The 18647-nt window shown below is 37.7% G+C and overlaps 1 protein-coding gene across 2 annotated transcripts in view; it reads left to right on the forward strand.

Moving 5' to 3' along the window:
• The window catches only part of KYAT3 (kynurenine aminotransferase 3), a 63701-nt gene that overhangs the window by 20344 nt on the left and 24710 nt on the right, over window positions 1-18647 (forward strand). For both annotated transcript variants that reach the window (XM_023208104.3, XM_023208107.3), the window contains 6 exons: window positions 3116-3174; window positions 3759-3903; window positions 14107-14256; window positions 16968-17054; window positions 17602-17727; window positions 17823-17943. In XM_023208104.3, coding sequence (XP_023063872.2) covers window positions 3116-3174; window positions 3759-3903; window positions 14107-14256; window positions 16968-17054; window positions 17602-17727; window positions 17823-17943 — 688 coding nt within the window. The remainder of the gene's footprint in view (window positions 1-3115; window positions 3175-3758; window positions 3904-14106; window positions 14257-16967; window positions 17055-17601; window positions 17728-17822; window positions 17944-18647) is intronic.

Raw genomic sequence — 18647 nt, forward strand, 5'->3', positions numbered from 1 at the left:
TAGGCCACCAAGACTTTGGGGTCATTTATCACTGAAGCATAAATTAACTTTAGCTGACTGACATAGCTAACTGACACTATAACTTCACCCTGTAATGTGAGTGAGGTTTTTTAAAAAAATTCATTCATCAGATAATTATTAAAAACTTGCTATGTGCTAGGCATATAACTATATGTTGGACACTGTGATGGTGTCACCTTGGCTATGCCATGGTACCCAGATATTTGCCAAACATCAGTCTAAGTATTGCTGTGAAGGTATATTTTAGATGAGATTAACGTTTAAATCAGTAGACTTTCAGTAAAGCCAATTACCATCCATAATATGGGTGGGCCTCATTCAGTGGAAGACCTTAAGAGGAAAAGACTGAGGTCCTCAAGGAAGAGGGAGTTCTTCTGACTCCAGTTGCAGCATCAGTCCTTCCCTGAGTCTCCAACTTGCTCTGCAGATTTCAGATTTGCCAGCCCTCACAAACACATAAGCAAATTCCTTAAAATAAATGTATGTATAGCTCACATTTATTTCAATGTTTCATATTAGAAGTGTTTCAGTCTTTATTTAGAAGTATAGCAATGTTTTTGTGGCCAGAAATATGCTGTAGAAACTGAACTCTTATTTATCTCAATTAGCCTATGGTAAAATTGGTCATGCTGTATATCATTTTGCTTAAAGTTGCAGTTTCCAAGAACCTATATGACACTTTTAAGTGATGACTTGCTGTACTGCATTTAATGGAAGCACATAGGAGAAGCACCTGACCCTGACTCGTGGAACCAAGGAAGGCTTTCAGGAGGGAATGAAGTCAAATTTGAGAACTGCACGTGGCAGGTGGAATACAAGTTAGCCAAGTGCAAAGAAGGGTGGTGGGGACCAGGAATTGGACTGAGTAGAGAACATACATTCTCAACAAGGGCATGACCTCCCCCAGGAGAAGAAAATGGATGCTTGGCAGACAAGATAAATCTTAGCTATCACACCGTTTTGTCACCATCCAAAGCTCAATCCTACCTGACAAAATTGCATTCCTCTTAATATTTAATTGAGGGGAGGGAAGATGACTAGGAAAAAAATTCTAAGAAGGTCTTCTTAGGTGGGGAATGATTTAAAAAAAAAAACACATTGAGAAACATTGGTACAGAAAGAGCATTTGGGCATAGCAAAGATCACACATGAAACTACTGAAATGAGAGAGAACATGGACTATTTGAAAAATTAGAATGGGTGTGGCATAGAATTGTGAGGTAAGAGGAAGCAGGAGGAACAATGAGAGAAGAGGCCGGTCTAGAAACAAATTTTAAAGAAAATTAAACCTGAAAGTGCATTTCAACCTCAATTACCTAAATAATTTTAAGTAAAGTTGGACTTTGCGTCTAAATTATCTACGGCACATCATCCTCACTTTTTTATGTATGAATCATCCTTTGTGTTTGTGGTCTCTACTGAATGAATTAAGCTTTAAACATTGTTTTAGAGACAGAAAAGTGCATTTGTTAAGATATATGTTTCTATCTATCATGCTAGAACTTAGTAGTTGTACAACCGTTGTCTCTGGAATGGCATCAGGTTCAGGTGGGTAATTATAATGCTATTCTAGCAAGTGTTTTAACCTCTAGAGAATTTTCATGTGATTTACTTCACTGGAGTTTCAAAGACTAAAAATATGAGACTAAAAAAGGTATTTTTCTTTGTTCCATTATTTAGAATAGAATGAGAACAATGGTCTATTTAATAACCATGATGGTTATCTTCTTCCTAGATTGAATTAAAATTACATTAATATTCTATTAGAAAATTCTTTGCAAAAACGCTGTCAATCATTTTTTTATTTCTACCAGCTTGTTAACAATGAACTCAAAGCTAATTCAATACTTTTGAGAGATAGTATAAAACTCAATTTTAGAATCTAAAGAACTAAAAAATTGATAATTTTAATTCCTATTTTTCTACCACAGCCTTAGCTTGCTTGGTATAAGTAAGCTCATCCTAAATTTATAATATACTTTTAAGAGGCAGCATTCTAGTAATAATTTTAGAAGGTCTTATTATATAAAAGACAGTATAAAATTATATAATAGTTCTGAGTATGGATTCTGGAGTCAGACTGTCAGGGTTCAGATCCTGAGTTGAACCTGCTTGGGTTTAAATGTTACTGGCTTTCATAAACTTGAGCAGATGTGAAAAGCTGTGTGATGTTAACCTCTCTGTACCCCTGTGCCTCATAGTTCTAACTATGTAATACAACTACTACATATTTTTTAAATATACGTTAATAATGAGGTAATTATGTAAAGCACTTAGAACAGTACCTAGTACATACTCAGTACTCAATAATGTTAGCAATAATTATGGAACCCCTTAGTGAGTAGCTTTAAAACCATTTGTTGAGTCTTTCCTATATATCATACAAGGAACTTACTTGTGAAACTCTTAGTACATCTTACCTAAAATGATCTTCAGAGCGTGGCTGAAGATTTTTTTTAAACTGACTTTTTAAATATTATTATTGTTCTCTTTACTACACTACAAGCCTTCAAACTGATTAGCTTTCTAGGGTAGGATGATACTTTTTGTCCTTAGGTGAGAAGATGAACATCTAAATTTCATTTTTAAAAAGCATTCCTTCCAGCCAAGCATGGTAGCTCACACCTGTAATCCCAAACTTTGAGAGGCCAAGGTAGGAAGATCACTTGAGGCCAGGAATTTGAGGCCAACCTGGGCAACACCACAAGACCCTGTCTCTATAAAAAATACAAACAAACAACAACAACAACAAAATAGTTTGGCACAGTGGGATATGCCTATAGTCCCAGCTACTCAGGAGACTGAGACAGGAGGATTGCTTGAGCCTGGGCAGCTGAAGTTGCAGTGAGCCAGGATCGCACCACTGCATTCCAACCTGGGCAACCATGTCTGAGAAAAAAAAAAAGGCATTCCTTCAGTAGTAGGTGGGAGATGAATTCCTCTTCAGAATTTTGTGTTGGAGTCTAAGATTTATCTTTATGGAACTACTATTTACGTGGGAACAGTAGGGGAAAGGAAGAAAAGTGACCCATGATTTACTGGCATTTTAAAATTTTGACTACAGCAATTCCTTTTCAATATTTATGTATTTCAGAAAATGTCATTGAAATTCACAAATGCAAAACGGATTGAAGGACTTGATAGTAATATGTGGTGAGTATCTTAAAATAAATAATAATTTAGTGAGGTTTTCCTACATATTTTCATATCTTTAGATGGGAGTTTTTTTGCCCCATCTATAAATAAAGGTCCTCATTTAATTCATCCATTAAATGAAAATGGAAGGAAGTTAGCAATCCATATACTGAATTGTTGTTCATTTGGCACATGTGCCATGCCCTGTGCTGGACACTGGACATATGGCATAGAAAAGGACAAATGTTAATGCCCTCATGGAACTTACCTTCCAATCCAGGAACTTTTCTTATTAGTTCTGTTCTCTAATAGTTGATGAAAGAACTTAGCAGCAGCTGGAATTGTTGAGAAAATATATATATATGGTTAAAATATGGGTAGTGTGAAACTGAGGTTTGTAAGGGACATTGGATTCATAAATTCAGCCATCATTCTATTTGGTAAACTGATTTTGTGGGTGGTAAATTTTTGTTGGAAACTCATTTTTTAAAACCTATAGGACTAAACTAGGGTCTTATTTGTCAGTTTTGTGATAAGACTATAAGATGTAAAAAAGCAAACTTTGTAGAACTTATTAATGTTAGTATTTTTTTCAATCTTAGGATTGAATTTACCAAATTGGCTGCAGACCCTTCTGTTGTGAATCTTGGCCAAGGCTTTCCAGATATATCCCCTCCTACATATGTAAAAGAAGAATTATCAAAGATTGCAGCAATCGATAGCCTGAATCAGTATACACGAGGCTTTGTAAGTATATCAAGACCATATGGGGCGTGAGCTTTTATTTTATATTAGGGTGTGTGTGTGTGTGTGTGTGTGTGCGTGTGCACTTCTGTCATTCATATGTAAGTGACTTTCTGGGACCAGCTGTCCCATCTTAGCAACACAGAAACTTCTGCCCTTGCCCTATGTCCTGGGATGAGCCTTCCTCTTCTTCCAGCCCCTCTACATTTTTCTTTTGGCCCTTACTTTACTGTTGCTCCAAGATAGGATCCTATGGCAACAAGATAAGGAACAATATTCTCTTGAGATGTGTCTTTTCTATCTCATCAACATTTATGCAGCCTCAGCACTGACCCTTTATTTAATATACTCTATATCCAACTAGTTACCTTTTTCCTCCCTGTCCCAGCTCACTCCCATCCTTCTGTAATGAAATGCCTAGGATAGCCAAAGATATTCTAGATCAGATGTACCTTTGAACTGTAGACTTGTATCTGTTGTGCCAAAAGCCATGCAGTTATCATATGTCTGACCACTTGTCTTTTCCTTTCATGATATTGTGGGAAATGGGGAGGGGAATGGTATAGGAGGAAGTCTTTTTTGGCTTTTATAGTGGTCTAACTATAAAAATCCATAGAAGGGTTTTGCTTTGGGAATAGCACAGGGAAAAGCAGTGAAACTTACCTGTGTCAGAGGGTTTGACACTGGTGAGAATCCCAGCTCTTCATAGACTCTCAATCCCTGGCCCACCCTACAGACCTCCATCTCAGACCCACTCAACATAACTCACTCCCCAGGCTATACAAATCCATAATGAAAGGCTAGAAATAAACCAACAATAGAGAAAATTAATGAAACCAAAAGCTGGTTCTTTGAAAAGAACAGTAAGTAAAAGTTTTACCTAGATTGACCAATAAAAAAGAGAAAACTCAAAGTATCATATGAAGAATGAAAGAAGGAATATAATTACTGATCATACAGACATGAAAGCAATAATAGGGTAATGTTAGGGATAATTTTATGTTAGTACATTGACAACTTGGATGAAATGAACAGATTATTTAAAAGATACAGGAGGGGTGCAAGCAAGATGGCCGAATAGGAACAGCTCCAGCCTCCAGCTCCCAGTGGGAGCGACACAGAAAACGGGTGATTTCTGCATTTTCAACTGAGGTACCGGGTTCATCTCACTGGGGAGTGCCAGACAATCGGTGCTGGTCAGCTTGTGCAGCCCGACCAGCGAGAGCTGAAGGAGGGCGAGGCATCGCCTCACCTGGGAAGCGCAACGGGGAAGAGAATCCCTTTAGAAACTGAGACACACAACACCTGGAAAATCGGATAACTCTCACCCTAATACTGCGCTTTACCAAGGGTCTTAGCAAGCGACACACCAGGAGATTATATCCCACACCTGGCCGGGAGGGTCCCACAGAGCCTCCCTCACTGCTAGCACAGCAGTCTGAGATCTGACTGCAAGGCAGCAGCAAGGCTGAGGAAGGGGTGCCCTCCCTTGCTGAGACTTAAGTAGGTAAACAAAGCCTCTGGGAAGCTCGAACTGGGTGGAGCCCACAGTAGCTCAAGGAGGCCTGCCTGTCTCTGTAGACTCCACCTCTGGCGACAGGGCATAGCAATAAAACAAAAAAAGCAGCAGAAACCTCTGCAGATGTTAATGACCCTGTCTGACAGCTTTGAAGAGAGCAGTGGATCTCCCAGCATGGAGGCTGAAATCTGAGAACAGTCTGCCTGCTCAAGTGGGTCCTTGACTGACCCCTGAGTAGCCTAACTGGGGGACATCCCCAACTAGGTGCAGACCGACACCTCACACCTCACACGGCGGGGTACACCCCTAAGACGAAGCTTCCAGAGCAAGAATCAGACAGCAGCACTCGCTGTACAGCAGTATTCTATCTTCTGCAGCCTCCGCTACTGATACCCAGGCAAACAGTCTGGAGTGGACCTCAAGCAATCTCCAACAGAGCAACAGCTCAGGGTCCTGACTGTTAGAAGGAAAACTAACAAACAGAAAGGACACCCATACCAAAACGCCATCAGTACATCACCAGCATCAAAGAAAGACCAAAGGCAGATAAAACCACAAAGATGGGGAAAAAGCAGGGCAGAAAAGCTGGAAATTCAAAAAATTTAAAAAATCAGAGCGCATCTGCCCCTCCAAAGGAACGCTACTCATAGCCAGCAACGTATCAAAGCTGGACAGAGAATGACTTTGACAAGTTGAGAGAAGAAGGCTTCAGTCGATCAAACTTCTCAGAGCTAAAGGAGGAACTACATACCCAGTGCAAAGGAACTAAAAATCTTGGAAAAAGAATGGAAGAATGGATAACTAGAATAATCAATGCAGAGAAGGCCATAAACGAACTGACAGAGATAAAAACCATGACACAAGAAATACGTGACAAATGCACAAGCTTCAGTAACCGACTCAATCAACTGGAAGAAACAGTATGAATGATTGAAGATCAAATGAATCAAATGAAGCGAGAACAGAAGTCTAGAGAAAAAAAAGGAAAAAGAAATGAACAAAGCCTCCAAGAAATATGGGATTATGTGAAAAGACCAAATCTACGTCTGATTGGTGTGCCTGAAAGTGATGGGGAAAATGGAACCAAGTTGGAAAACAGTCTGCAGGATATCATCCAGGAGAACTTCCCCAACCTAGTAAGGCAGGACAACATTCAAATTCAGGAAATACAGAGAATGCCACAAAGATACTCCTCGAGAAGAGCAACTCCAAGACACATAATTGTCAGATTCACCAAAGTTGAAATGAAAGAAAAAATGTTAAGGGCAGTCAGAGAGAAAGGCTGGGTTACCCACAAAGGGAAGCCCATCAGACTAACAGCAGATCTCTTGGCAGAAACTCTACAAGCCAGAACAGACTGGGGGCCAGTATTCAACATTCTTAAAGAAAAGAATTTTCAACCCAGAATTTCATATCCAGCCAAACTAAGTTTCATCAGTGAAGGAGAAATAAAATCCTTTATAGACAAGCAAATACTTAGAGATTTTGTCACCACCAGGCCTGCCCTACAAGAGCTCCTGAAGGAAGCACTAAACATGGAAAGGAACAACCGGTAAAACATTGCAAAAACATGCCAAAATGTAAAGACCATCAATGCTAGGAAGAAATTGCATCAACTAACAAGCAAAATAACCAGCTAGTATCACAATGACAAGATCAAGTTCACACATAACAATATTAACCTTAAATGTAAATGGACTAAATGGTCCAATTAAAAGACACAGATTGGCAAATTGGATAAAGAGTCAAGACCCATCAGTTTGCTGTATTCAGGAGACCCATCTCACATGCAGAGATATACATAGGCTCAAAATAAAGGGATGGAGGAAGATCTACCAAGCAAATGGAGAACAAAAAAAGCAGGGGTTGCAATCCTAGTCTCTGATAAAACAGACTTTAAACCATCAAAGATCAAAAGAGACAAAGAAGGCCATTACATAATGGTAAAGGGATCAATTCAACAGGAAGAGCTAACTATCCTCATTATATACCCGCCCAATACAGGAGCAACCAGATTCATAAAGCAAGTCCTTAGAGACTTACAAAGAGACTTAGACTCCCATACAATAATAATGGGAGACTTCAACACCACACCGTCAACATTAGACAGATCAATGGGACAGAAGGTTAACAAGGATATCCAGGAATTGAACTCGATTCTGCACCAAGTGGACCTAATAGACATCTACAGAACTCTCCACCCCAAATCAACAGAATATACATTCTTCTCAGCACCACATCGCACTTATTCGAAAATTGACCACATAGTTGGAAGTAAAGCGCTCCTCAGCAAATGTAAGAGAACGGAAATTTTAACAAACCGTCTCTCAGACCACAGTGCAATCAAACTAGAACTCAGGATTAAGAAACTCACTCAAAACCACTCAACTACATGGAAATAGAACAACCTGCTCCTGAATGACTACTGGGTACATAACAAAATGAAGGCAGAAATAAAGATGCTCTTTTAAACCAATGAGAACAAAGATACAGCATACCAGAATCTCCAGGACACATTTAAAGCAGTGTATAGAGGGAAATTTATAGCACTAAATGCCCACAAGAGAAAGCAGGAAAGATCTAAAATTGACACCCTAACATCACAATTAAAAGAACTAGAGAAGCAAGAGCAAACACATTCAAAAGCTAGCAGAAGGCAAGAAATAACTAAGATCAGAGCAGAACTGAAGGAGATAGAGACACAAGAAACCCTGCAAAAAATCAATGAATCCAGGAGTTGGTTTTTTGAAAAGACCAACAAAATTGATAGACCGCTAGCAAGACTAATAAAGAAGAAAAGAGAGAAGAATCAAATAGATGCAATAAAAAATGATGAAGGGGATATCACCACCGACCCCACAGAAGTACAAACTACCATCAGAGAATACTATAAACACCTCTATGCAAATAAACTAGAAAACCTAGAAGAAATGGATAATTTCCTGGACACTTACACTCTCCCAAGACTAAACCAGGAAGAAGTTGAATCTGTGAATAGACCAATAACAGGCTCTGAAATTGAGGCAATAATTAATAGCTTACCAACCAAAAAAAGTCCAGGACCAGACGGATTCACAGCCAAATTCTACCAGAGGAACAAGGAGGAGCTGGTACCATTCCTTCTGAAACTATTCCAATCAATAGAAAAAAGGAATCCTCCCTAACTCATTTTATGAGGCAAACATCATCCTGATACCAAAGCCTGGCAGAGACACAACAAAAAAAGAGAAACTTAGACCAATATCCCTGATGAACATCGATGCAAAAATCCTCAATAAAATACTGGCAAACAGGATCCAGCAGCACATCCAAAAGCTTATCCACCATGATCAAGTGGGCTTCATCCCTGGGATGCAAGACTGGTTCAACATACGCAAATCAATAAACGTAATCCAGCATATAAACAGAACCAAAGACAAAAACCACATGATTATCTCAACAGATGCAGAAAAGGCCTTTGACAAAATTCAACAGCCCTTCATGCTAAAAACTCTCAATAAATTCGGTATTGATGGAACGTATCTCAAAATAATAAGAGCTATTTATGACAAACCCACAGCCAATATCATACTGAAGGGGCAAAAACTGGAAGCATTCCCTCTGAAAACTGGCACAAGACAGGGATGCCCTCTCTCACCACTCCTATTCAACATAGTGTTGGAAGTTCTGGCCAGGGCAATCAGGCAAGAGAAAGAAATCAAGGGTATTCAGTTAGGAAAAGAAGAAGTGAAATTGTCCCTGTTTGCAGATGACATGATTGTATATTTAGAAAACCCCATCATCTCAGCCCAAATTCTCCTTAAGCTGATAAGCAACTTCAGCATAGTCACAGGATACAAAATCAATGTGCAAAAATCACAAGCATTCTTATACCAGTAACAAACAAACAGGGAGCCAAATCATGAATGAACTTCCATTCACAATTGCTTCAAAGAGAATAAAATACCTAGGAATCCAACTTACAAGGGCTGTAAAGGACCTCTTCGAGAAGAACTACAAACCACTGCTCAGTGAAATAAAAGAGGACACAAACAAATGGAAGAACATTACATGCTCAGGGATAGGAAGAATCAATATCGTGAAAATAGCCATACTGCCCAAGGTAATCTATAGATTCAATGCCATCCCCATTAAGCTACCAATGACTTTCTTCACAGAATTGGAAAAAAACTGCTTTAAAGTTCATATGGAAACAAAAAAGAGCCCGCATTGCCAAGACAATCCTAGGTCAAAAGAACAAAGCTGGAGGCATCATGCTACCTGACTTCAAACTGTACTACAAGGCTACAGTAACCAAAACAGCATGGTACTGGTACCAAAACAGAGATATAGACCAATGGAACAGAACAGAGCCCTCAGAAATAATACCACACATCTACAGCCATCTGATCTTTGGCAAACCTGAGAAAAACAAGAAATGGGGAAAGGATTCCCTATTTAACAAATGGTGCTGGGAAAATTGGCTAGCAATAAGTAAAAAGCTGAAACTGGATTATTTCCTTACTCCTTATGTGAAAATTAATTCAAGATGGATTAGAGACTTAAATGTTAAGTCTTAAACCTTAAAAACCCTAGAAGAAAACCTAGGTAATACCATCCAGGACATAGACATGGACAAGGACTTCATGTCTAAAACACCAAAAGAAATGGCAACAAAAGCCATAATTGACAAATGGGATCTAATTAAACTAAAGAGCTTCTGCACAGCAAAACAACCTACCATCAGAGTGAACAGGCAACCTACAGAATGGGAAAAAATTTTTGCAATCTACTCATCTGACAAAGGGCTAATATCCAGAACCTACAAATAACTCAAACAAATTTACGAGAAAAAAACCCCATCAAAAAGTGGGCAAAGGATATGAATAGACATTTATCAAAATAAGACATGCATACAGCCAACAGGCACATAAAAAAATGCTCATCACTGGCCATCAGAGAAATGCAAATCAAAACCACAATGAGATACCATCTCACACCAGTTAGAATAGCAATCATTAAAAAGTCAGGAAACAGCAGGTGCTAGAAAGGATGTGCAGAAATAGGAACACTTTTACACTGTTGGTGGGATTGTAAACTGGTTCAACCATTGTGGAAAACAGTATAGCGATTCCTCAAGGATCTAGAACTAGAAGTACCATATGACCCAGCCATCCCATTACTGGGTATATACCCAAAGGGTTATAAATCATGCTGCTATAAAGACACATGCACACGTATGTTTATTGTGGCACTATTCACAATAGCAAAGACTTGGAATCAACCCAAATGTCCATCAGTGACAGACTGGATTAAGAAAATGTGGCATATATACACCATGGAATACTATGCAGCCATAATAAAGATGAGTTCATGTCCTTCGTAGGGACATGGATGCAGCTGGAAACCATCATTCTCGGCAAACTATCACAAGAACAGAAAACGAAACACCACATATTCTCACTCATAGAGGGGAATTGAACAATGAGATCACTTGGACTCTGGAAGGGGAACATCACACACCGGGGCCTATTATGGGGAGCGGGGAGGGGGTAAGGATGGCATTGGGAGTTATACATGATGTAAATGATGAGTTGATGGGTGCTGATGATTTGATGGGTGCAGCACACCAACATGGCACAAGTATACATATGTAACAAACCTGCACATTGTGCACATGTACCCTAGAACTTAAAGCATAATAAAAAATAAATAAATAAACAAATAAATAAAATTTAAAAAAAGATACAAATTACCAAAACTGACACAAGGAGAGATGAAAAATGCAACTTGCTCTATGTCAATGAAAGAAAATGAATTTGTGGCCAGGCGCAGTGGCTCACACCTGTAATCCCAGCAATTTGGGAGGCCGAGGTGGGTGGATCACGAGGTCAGGAGATGGAGACCATCCTGGCTAACATGATGAAACCCTGTCTCTACTAAAAATACAAAAAATTAGCCAGGTGTGGTGGCGAGTACCTGTAGTCCCAGCTACTTGGGAGGCTGAGGCAGGAAAATGACGTGAACCTGGGAGGCGGAGCTTGCAGTGAGCCAAGATCGCTCCACTGCACTCCAGCCTGGGTGACAGAGTGAGACTCTGTCTCAAAAAAAGAAAAAAACAAAAGAAAATGAATTTGTAGTTAAAGTCTTCCTGCAAATAAACCGCAATACCTAGATGGCTTGTTAGTGAATTCTATCAGGCATTTAAGGAAGAACTATTAGGTTGGTTCAAAAGTAATTGCAGTTTTTCCATTAATTTTAATGACAAAAACACAATTACTTTTGCACCAACCTAATAATACCAATTCTGCACATTCAGAAAATGGAGCAGGATGGAAAACTTTTACTTATTGATCAACAATTTGTGTAATTTGAAAAATAAAGAAATGCCTAATGGTTCTGTCTGACCTTTTAATCAGGAGTTTTGTATCAGGGTAATGCTGGTCTCATAAAATTAGTTTCAGCATTACCGTGATACAAAAACTGATTTTAAAAATGCCAGAGAAAGAAAGAAAGAAAATTCCAGTTCAATATCTCTCATGAACATAGAAACAAAAATTGTGAAATTTTAGTAAATCAAATCCAGATGTGTGCGTGCATGTGTGTGTGTGCCCCTGTGTATAAAGATATAAAAAGTAATACATCCTGCCAAGTAAGGTTTACCATAGGAATGCAGGGTTAGTTTTAATATCCAAAAATTAATCATTGCAATTATGCTATATTATCAGAAAAAAAAGATCATCTTATGTAGTATATATAGAAAACACATCTGACAAAATTCAACTCTCATTTATAATAAAAGTTTTCAGCCAATTAGGAATACAATGGAGCTTTCTCACTCTCATCAAAGGAATCTATGAGAAACCTACAGATTACAACTGTAATGCACATAATGTAGTAAGATTGAAAAGACAGCAAAGATGTCCACTCTGATCACTGTTATTCATCAGTGTACTGGAGCCCTGTGAGATACAAAGATACATAGATTAGAAAGAAGAAAAATGTAAACTCATTTTCAGAAAACATGACTGTGTACATAGAATATCCTAAGGAATTCTAAAAGAAGAAAAAAGCCTACTATAACTAGTAAATGAATTGAGCAAGGTCACAGGACACATAGCCAATATACAAAAATCAGTTGTATTTCTATATATTAAAATGAACAATTAGAAAGTAAAATTTTTTAAATACTATTTATAGTAGTATCCCAAAACACAAAACATTTAAGAATAAATTTTTTTAAATATATCCAAGATCTGTACAATGAAATCTATAAAACATTACTGAGAGAAATTAAGCAATACCTAAATAAATTGGGAATGATGTTCATGGACTGAGAAACTAAATATCGTCTCTGTCAGTTTTCTCAAATTGGTCTATAGCGGGGTTTTGTAATCTATGGCCTCTGGGTCCAATCTGTCAGACTGTGTAAATAAAGTTTTATTAGAACACAACCATACCCACTTATTTATTCATATGTATATTCTAGTTTTTGTAAATACATAGGTATGTACCTGTCTATGTGTTTTTATATTGGTATAAGCACTGAGAGTGGTGTTGCACTATCACCAGGCTATGGACATAGGTCACCTCAAGGGGATGGGAATGAAATAATATTGAGGAGCGACTGTAATTTTTTACACATCTTTGCCTAGTTTTACTTATTACATGAAGCATAAATTATTTTTGTATTTAAATTTTTGATTTTAAAAGCACAAACATTTATCATTCTAAGAAATGTCTATAGTGTTTACAGTTGCTTTTCAGATCTCCTTTTGCTAGTATTTGTTAGACCCGCTATTAAAGTAAAATTCAAAGGGACTCAGTTTATTGCTCCAGAGCCCAAAGTGCTTTCAAACAAAGGCACATGACCTGCATTTGCACTCTTACTCTCAGGGGATAGAAAATCAGGATGGTACTTCAAAAGCAAAATGAGGAGGTAGATGCTGGATAGAAAACAACAAGAAATATTGACTTAAATACCAAATAACACAAGGAGGGGGAAAGGGAAAGGAAGAAAGAAAAGGAAAGAAGGGGAGAGAACCTAGAAGAGAACTTAGGGAGAGCTAATCCAGGAGTCTTCAGACCCCCTACTTGCCTCAGACTATACCTTCATAATCCCTTCACTTCACCTATGAAAGTAGTTACCTTGGATAACCACTGCTCTCTTGACTATCAATGTGAGTAGCGTCTCACTTCCTTCTAACATTTGCTATTACATCAACACTAGTGTTCGTGTCTTCGGTGAATTTGTTTTTGTTCTCTCTCCCTAGTCCATTGGTCGGTATAATCATCTCTCCATCAATCAGGAAGAGCCAAGGAGGGGGTATACAGTTAACGTGGGTTTTTTTTACTGATTTTAACTGGGAAACAAATCCAACTCTTTTCAATATGATTTAATTACTGTCAAAAAATATGAAAGGTTCATTTTTATTCAAAGCAAATACTTTGAAATTATATAATCTCAAATCCTTTATTTAGTAAGAAGTTTTAATCATTAGCAAGCCTTCACGACCAATAGTGTGGGAATCCTCTAAATGCAGTAAATTTTAAAAAATTCATTGCCATTAAAAAATATAAATTTTCTTTGGGTAATTATAAACATCAAATCCAAATTTTAAAAATTCTTACATTTTAGAGCCATATGACCTCAAACAATAAGTCCCATATTTAAATTTAAGGTTTTGTTCTTATTTTTAATCCAACAGGGCCATCCATCACTTGTGAAAGCTCTGTCCTACCTGTATGAAAAGCTTTACCAAAAGCAAATCGATTCAAATAAAGAAATCCTTGTGACAGTAGGAGCATATGGATCTCTTTTTAACACCGTTCAAGCATTAATTGATGAGGGAGATGAAGTAAGTATATTAACATTATCATAATACCTATGTTGAATCAATTATCATTTGTCCCACCTTTGAATCTTTTGTTTATATTATGCTGTTTTCTCTTTTTATTTTTAATTATGTTTTAAGTATAATGCATGTACAATAAAGTTCACAAATCTTAAATGTACAGCTGGATAAATTACTGTGTAAATTTCTGTGTAACTACAACCAGATAAAGATATAATACATTTCCAGTACCCAGAAAGCTCCTTTGTTCCTCTTCATAGACTATATTCTCCCAGAGGTAACTACTCTTCTGTCTTTTATAACCATAGACTTATTTTGACTGCTCTTTTACTTGATATGAATAGAATTATACAGTGTATATATACTCTTGGGTCTAGATCCATTCATTTATTTTTGTGTCTGTCAGATTCATCCATTTTCTTGCATATAATTTATTCTTATTTTTATAGCCTATTTAAATAAGGGCAGATGGAAGGGACTAACACTACTGGGGAAAAAAGAATCTTTTGTTTTCATTGCAAAAATAACCTTTAATCTTAACTTGGTCTACAAGTTTTTGATTAATGTCTTTGTATGCCCAGTAATTGTATAAGCCATCTCATATGAAGATTTTTTTTCTTTTTTTTTTTTTTGAGACAGAGTCCCGCTTTGTTGCCCAGGCTGGAGTACAGTGGTGCGATCTTGGCTCACTGCAACCTCCACCTCACGGGTTCAAGTGATTCTCAGCCTACTGAGTAGCTGAGATTACAGGCGTTCGCCACCAAGCCCAGCTAATTTTTGTATATTTAGGAGAGATGGGATTTTGCCATGTTGGCCAGGCTGGTCTGACCTCAGGTGATCTGTCTGCCTCAGCCTCCCAAAGTGCTGGGATTACAGGCGTAAGCCACCACACCTGGCTGAGGATGTATTAATATAACAGGAAGGTAAAATGATTTTGCTATTTAGTACTGTGATGTATAACCAACTTTTGGCACCTACCTCAGTCATCTCTACCCGTATTTCCCATTATCATTCCAATACCCTTGCTTTAATACTTTTGCCTCTTTCATTTATTCACAAAATACAGAGGATCCAATATATGCTAAGTACTGTGAGATAGAAGATTTTTTAAAAAATAGATTCTGTGCAGAAGGAATTCCCTGTCTAGTAGAGAACACAGACTTGCAAATGGATTAAGAGGAACATTGTGTGTTAGCCAATAGTGGAGAATGTATAACTTATGGTAGTGACAAAAGGAAGAGGCAATCACATCTGCTAAGTCTGGAAAGCTCCAGGAAGACATTGCTTCAACTGGGACTGAAGAACAAGTATTTATCCTGATCTATATTGTTAACTTTCTTTGAACTCTCATAGCCCTTTATCATTCCACTTTTATGAAAGATGCTGCTATCTGCTTTGTGTTATGTTATTCTTTTACAACTTTGATTCCCTCCACTGTGCCAGACAAGATGTTTAAGGAAACATGTTAAGGAAGTTCACAGTTTCATATACATAATCTCCTTTAATCCTATAACATAATTTTGTCTCATATTTCAATATTGTTAATCCTTTGTTGCTTCTTTCTCTGCACTCTGTTGGGAGTATTGTAAGGCTTAGCCCTTAGCCTTCTTTCCTCTATTCTTTCTTCCTTCATCAACTTATCTAGTATTTTGAAACCACATACATGTCACTTACTATCATACTGACCTATTTATTGTTTCTTTATCGCATTTATTACTATCTGAAATTATCTAATGTCCTTATTTGTTTCTCTGTTCATTATAAGCCTCTCTCAGTAGGATGTAAGTTCTAGGAGAACTTTATAGCTTTATTGCCAGCACCTAAAATAGTAAGGACTCAATAAATACTCTCAAAAAAAAAAAAGAGAGAGAGAGAGGAATTGTTCATATCATAGAAGTGAAGAAATCAAGGCGAAGAGTAGCAGGTATATTCCTCCCACTCTACTGCCCTGCCTCTCCAATTTATTTTCCTTTATTGTGCTCTCACTTTGTATTGAGTTTTATATTTCCCACTAGAGTTATAAAGATAGGTTGTCTTAGTCCCTGAGAACCTCACAGATGAGGCTGAGTGTGGTGGTTCAGCCCTGTTATCCCAGCAGTTTGGGAGGCCGAGGCAGGCAGATCACCTTTGGTCAGGAATTTGAGACCAGCCTGGGCAACATGGCGAAACCCCGTCTCTACTAAAAATACAAAAATTGACCTTGCTTTTGAGAAGAGAGAAACATTTCTACTCTCAAGATAATGCTTTTAAATTAGCACTTTGTACCAGGGAACATTACAGTGTTCTCTTTCCACATAGCCTGCTGTCTGTCACTGCCTATACATCACTTACATTCTAGATTTTAGTTTCTAATTTGAAATATGAAGAAATGCTTAATTGTTTTGGCTGGAATATCCCTTTGAGAATGTGATAGTCCCATTCTCCAGGTAAATCTACCTCTGCATATATGAAATTTTATATGCAATTTCAAATACTCCCACTGCATGCTTATTTATAGATCTCCCTAAGATACCAAGGCGTCCAATTAAGACTACCTAGACAAGTTTGTCTCCGAGGTCTCTTCCCCTCAGATGTTAGCTCCACAAGGGCAAAGCCTGCCTTTTTCACTGCTGTATCCCAACATATAGTACAGTGCCTAGTCCATAGTAGGTACACAGTATTCTTAACATGAATAAATGATTGATAGGTTGTGATCTTATTTGCTTTTATTGCAGGTCATACTAATAGTGCCTTTCTATGACTGCTATGAGCCCATGGTGAGAATGGCTGGAGCAACACCTGTTTTTATTCCCCTGAGATCTGTAAGTTTGCCAGTAGGGTTCATATGGCAAAGTTTCAAGACTTAAGAAGTCTTGAAAATACCAATTACTTTTTTATGATAAAGTTTCCACTTTGATTGCATTTGGAGATTTCCTGTATGTCTCTGTTTGTCTAGTTGTCTTTTTTAAATATTTTCAACATAAGTAATACACTAAGGTGAGTCACAAAATCATCAGCTAACCTTACAATATCAGACATGTTAACCATAGTTGTAGCTAGTTCCTGTGAAGGAATAGTAACAGCAGTTAATGTTGACAGGGCTTATTTTTCCATTTAACAGGTGTGAGCATAAGACTTAGGTCTTCTTGGGCTCTTAAGCAGAACTACAGCCTGGTTATTTCTGTTTATCTTCTTTGTTAGTCTTTTTCTACTTTTTTTTCTGTTCCTACTCCAGGGAAGCATTTGTTGGTACTTTATTCAGTTTCCTTTGCCATGACTTTCTTTGATGTTTTTTTCTTATTAGATTGTTTGTAAGACAGTAAACATGACTTAATTGAATTAAATTATATCTTCATTCTTCATGCTTAGAAACCTGTTGATGGAAAAAGATGGTCTAGTTCTGACTGGACATTAGATCCTCAAGAACTGGAAAGTAAATTTAATTCCAAAACCAAAGCTATTATACTAAATACTCCACATAACCCACTTGGCAAGGTAAACAAGTCTCTTATCTCCTTACACAGTCTTCTGACCTATCATTTTCTCACATGTTGAATAATTGGCTGTGCTCTTTCCTTTATTATGTGTAGGTGTATAACAAAGAGGAACTGCAAGTAATTGCTGACCTTTGCATCAAATATGACACACTTTGCATCAGCGATGAGGTTTATGAATGGCTTGTATATTCTGGAAATAAGCACTTAAAAATAGGTACCAACTATAATATAGAGTCACAAATCTAAATGTGTTTGGGCACATATGGTAGAACTGATTGGAAAGTATCCCAGACCAAATCTAAAATGGTCTTTGTAATGGGTATCTGTCTGTATGAACACTTAAAAATGGTATTTAAATGAGCAATACTTTAGTGAATTGATGAATAGTTCAAAGGACAAAGAATAAGAGATTTTGGATCATACTATAAAGCTATGATACCAGAGTAGTAGTTCTTTTGCCCATATCCCCGGCTTCTTAGCAGAAATCTAGCAATTACTTGGTACATAAGACACAGGGAGCTTTCTTGTGCCTGAAGAGGTTCTAGACGGTCTGTGCTCAACAACTTACCAAAATGCCAAGTCAACAGAAAGAAATTACAGGGGTAGTCAGGTATGCTGCTTGGCCCTTGCTTGAGATTCAGCCATTGCTACTAGGCTATCTCATGAATGCCGTAGTGCCTGCTGCAGTAGTCCAAACCATGTGAACTATAGGATTACAAACTGGGCTGCAGCTTTTGGGTCTTCGCACCTCCCTTTCCTTTGCCTGGAAACACTTTTCCTCCAAATATCTACCTGGCTCCAAATATCCTTTGCCTCCTTCAGGCCTTTGTTCAATGTCAGTTTTCATGACCATCACATTGAAAATAGATAGACCTCTCCCTCCAGCATTTGCTTTGTCCTTTTTCTGTTTTGTTTTGT

The sequence above is a fragment of the Piliocolobus tephrosceles genome, chromosome 1 (genome assembly GCF_002776525.5).
Source record: "Piliocolobus tephrosceles isolate RC106 chromosome 1, ASM277652v3, whole genome shotgun sequence".
NCBI lineage: Eukaryota > Metazoa > Chordata > Mammalia > Primates > Cercopithecidae > Piliocolobus > Piliocolobus tephrosceles.